The sequence below is a fragment of the Meleagris gallopavo genome, unplaced genomic scaffold (assembly GCF_000146605.3).
Source record: "Meleagris gallopavo isolate NT-WF06-2002-E0010 breed Aviagen turkey brand Nicholas breeding stock unplaced genomic scaffold, Turkey_5.1 ChrUn_random_7180001856724, whole genome shotgun sequence".
Lineage (NCBI taxonomy): Eukaryota > Metazoa > Chordata > Aves > Galliformes > Phasianidae > Meleagris > Meleagris gallopavo.
In genome coordinates this window covers 1-2,548 of record NW_011122888.1, presented here as the reverse complement: position 1 = coordinate 2,548, position 2,548 = coordinate 1, and the positions used below count along the sequence as shown (strand labels likewise).

Below are 2,548 nucleotides of genomic sequence, written 5' to 3'. Positions count from 1 at the left end.
GTTTGGAGGGTCACCCTATGGGTGGGGGGGTCACCCCATGGGGGGTGGGGGTCACCCTATGGTGGTAGGGGTCACCCCATGGGTGGTGGTCCTACAGGCGGTGGTCCTACAGGTGTTCGGTGTCTTCTCCGCGTAGATTTCAACAACCCCACACCCAACACCCCACCACCACACCCCTCTGACTGTCCCTGTCCCTACGGCTGTTGTCCCTACAGCTGTTTCCCCTTTCTAGATTTCTAGAACCCAACACCCAACCTTCACCCCCCTACGGGTGTTGCTCTCCCTGCGGGTGTTGCTCTCCCTACAGCTGTTGTTCCTACAGCTGTTTCCCCTTGTAGATTTCTACAACCCAACACCCAACCTTCACCCTCCTACAGGTGTTGCTCTCCCTACAGGTGTTTCCTGTCTTCCCCTTGTAGATTTCTACAACCCAACACCCAACCTTCACCCCCCTCCAGGTGTTTCCCCTTTGTAGATTTCTACAACCCAACACCCAACCTTCACCCTCCTACAGGTGTTGCTCTCCCTACAGGTGTTTCCTGTCTTCCCCTTGTAGATTTCTACAATCCAACACCCAACCTTCATTCCCCCTACAGCTGTTCCCCCTACAGCTGTTCCCTCTCTTCCCCTTGTAGATTTCTACAACCCAACACCCAACCTTCACCCCCCTCCAGGTGTTGCTTTCCCTACAGGTGTTTCCCCTTTGTAGATTTCTACAACCCAACACCCAACCTTCACCCCCCTCCAACTGTTCCCCCTACGGGTGTTGCTCACCCTACAGCTGTTGCTCTCCCTACAGGTGTTTCCTGTCTTCCCCTTGTAGACTTCTACAACCCAACACCCAACCTTCACCCCTCTACGGGTGTTGCTCACCCTACAAGTGTTGCTCTCCCTACAGCTGTTTCCCCTTTGTAGATTTCTACAACCCAACACCCAACCATTACCCCCCTCCCAATTGTTCCCCCTACGGGTGTTGTTCTCCTTACAGCTGTTGTCCCTACAGCTGTTTCCTGTCTTCCCCTTTCTAGATTTCTACAACCCAACACCCAACCTTCACCCCCCTACGGGTGTTGCTCCCCCTACGGGTGTTGCTCCCCCTACTGGTGTTGTTCCCCCTACGGGTGTTGTCCCTACAGGTGTTTCCTGTCTTCCCCTCTGTAGATTTCTACAACCCCCGCCGCGATGCCCAACCCTCGCACCGCTCCGACTGTCCCTGCTGTCACCCGCCGGCGTGTGTCGGGGTGGGAGGGGAGAAGGAAGAGGGTGAAGAACGCAAAGAGGAAGAGGATGGAGGGAGGAAGGAGGAAGATGGGAGGCTCGAGGAGAAGGAGGAGGGTGGTGAGGAGGAAGATGGAGGCCGCAACGAGGATGAAGAAGCCGAGGAGGGGGATGAAGAACCCGAGGAAGAGGAGGAGGGTGGTGGGGAGGAGGAAGAGGAGGAGTGTGGTGGGGAGGAAGGCGGTGGATTCGAGGAGGGAGATGAAGGTGATGATGGAGGCGCCGAGGAAGAGGGTGGAGGTGACACTGAGTAGGAATGGGGCGGAGTTGAGGGAGGAAGAGGATGAAGAACCCAGAGAGGAAGAAGATGTTGAGGAGGAAGAGGATGGAGGGCCTAGGGATGAAGATGGAGGTCCTGAGGAGGAAGAGGATGGAGGCCTCGAGGGGGAAGAGGAAGAACCCAAGGAGGAAGGCAACACCAAGTAGGTGACAGCGAGGGCAAAGTGGGGCCCTAAGAAGGAAGATGATGGTGAGGAGGAGGAAGATGACGATGGGGACCCTGAAGAGGAGGATGGTGAGGAAGATGGCTCTCAGGATGATGGCCCTAAAGAAGAAGGGGATGAAGGCTCTAAAGGGGAGGATGGGGGTGAAGGTGGAGGCCACGAGGAGGACGGTGAAGATGACACCAAAGGTCCCAGAGAAAAGGACAGCGGGGAGGATGAGGAAGGTGACGCTGAAGATGAAGACCTCGAAGAGGATGGTGAGGACGAGGAGGATGGCGAGGATGAGGAAGGTGACACTGAAGATGAAGGCCACGAGAAGGATGGTGAGGGTGAAGAGGATGGTGAGGATGAGGAAGGTGACACTGAACTGAAGATGAAGGCCATGAAGAGGATGGTGAGGGTGAGGAGGATGATGAGAATGAGGAAGGTGACGCTGAAGATGAAGGCCACGAGGAGGATGGTGAGGATGAGGAGGATGAAGAGGATGGTGAGGATGAGGAGGATGAGACCAAAGGCCCTATAGGGGGTGGGGATGAAGGCCGCGATGAGGAAGACAACAAGAATGGAGGACGGAGACGGATTTCGGGCTGCGAGCGGCGCTCACCCCTCAGCCTTCCCCCCCCTCCTCCTCCTCCTCCCCCCCAACCACCCCCCCAAAAAAACCCTCTTTCCCATCAGCACAAGGCCTTTAATGAGCGGCGCCCTTAACGAAGGCGCTCCTAACGAAGCGCGGCGCCGCCAGACCTCCAATGGAGACCAGCGCAGCGTCCCCACCTCCGTCCGACGCCGCCGGGAGGTGCTGAATCTGAGGGGGGGTCCCTGGGGGG

The 2,548-nt window shown here is 57.1% G+C and overlaps 1 protein-coding gene across 1 annotated transcript; it reads left to right on the top strand.

The window, feature by feature from the left end:
- Positions 1 to 58: 58 nt before the first annotated feature.
- LOC116217638 (spore wall protein 2-like) lies at positions 59 to 2,542 on the top strand. The gene is made up of 4 exons (XM_031557553.1): positions 59 to 64; positions 1,029 to 1,528; positions 1,716 to 2,044; positions 2,086 to 2,542. Exons 1-4 carry the CDS (start codon positions 59 to 61, stop codon positions 2,427 to 2,429), a joined length of 1,179 nt encoding a protein of 392 aa, XP_031413413.1. The 3' UTR covers positions 2,430 to 2,542.
- Positions 2,543 to 2,548: the final 6 nt, after the last annotated feature.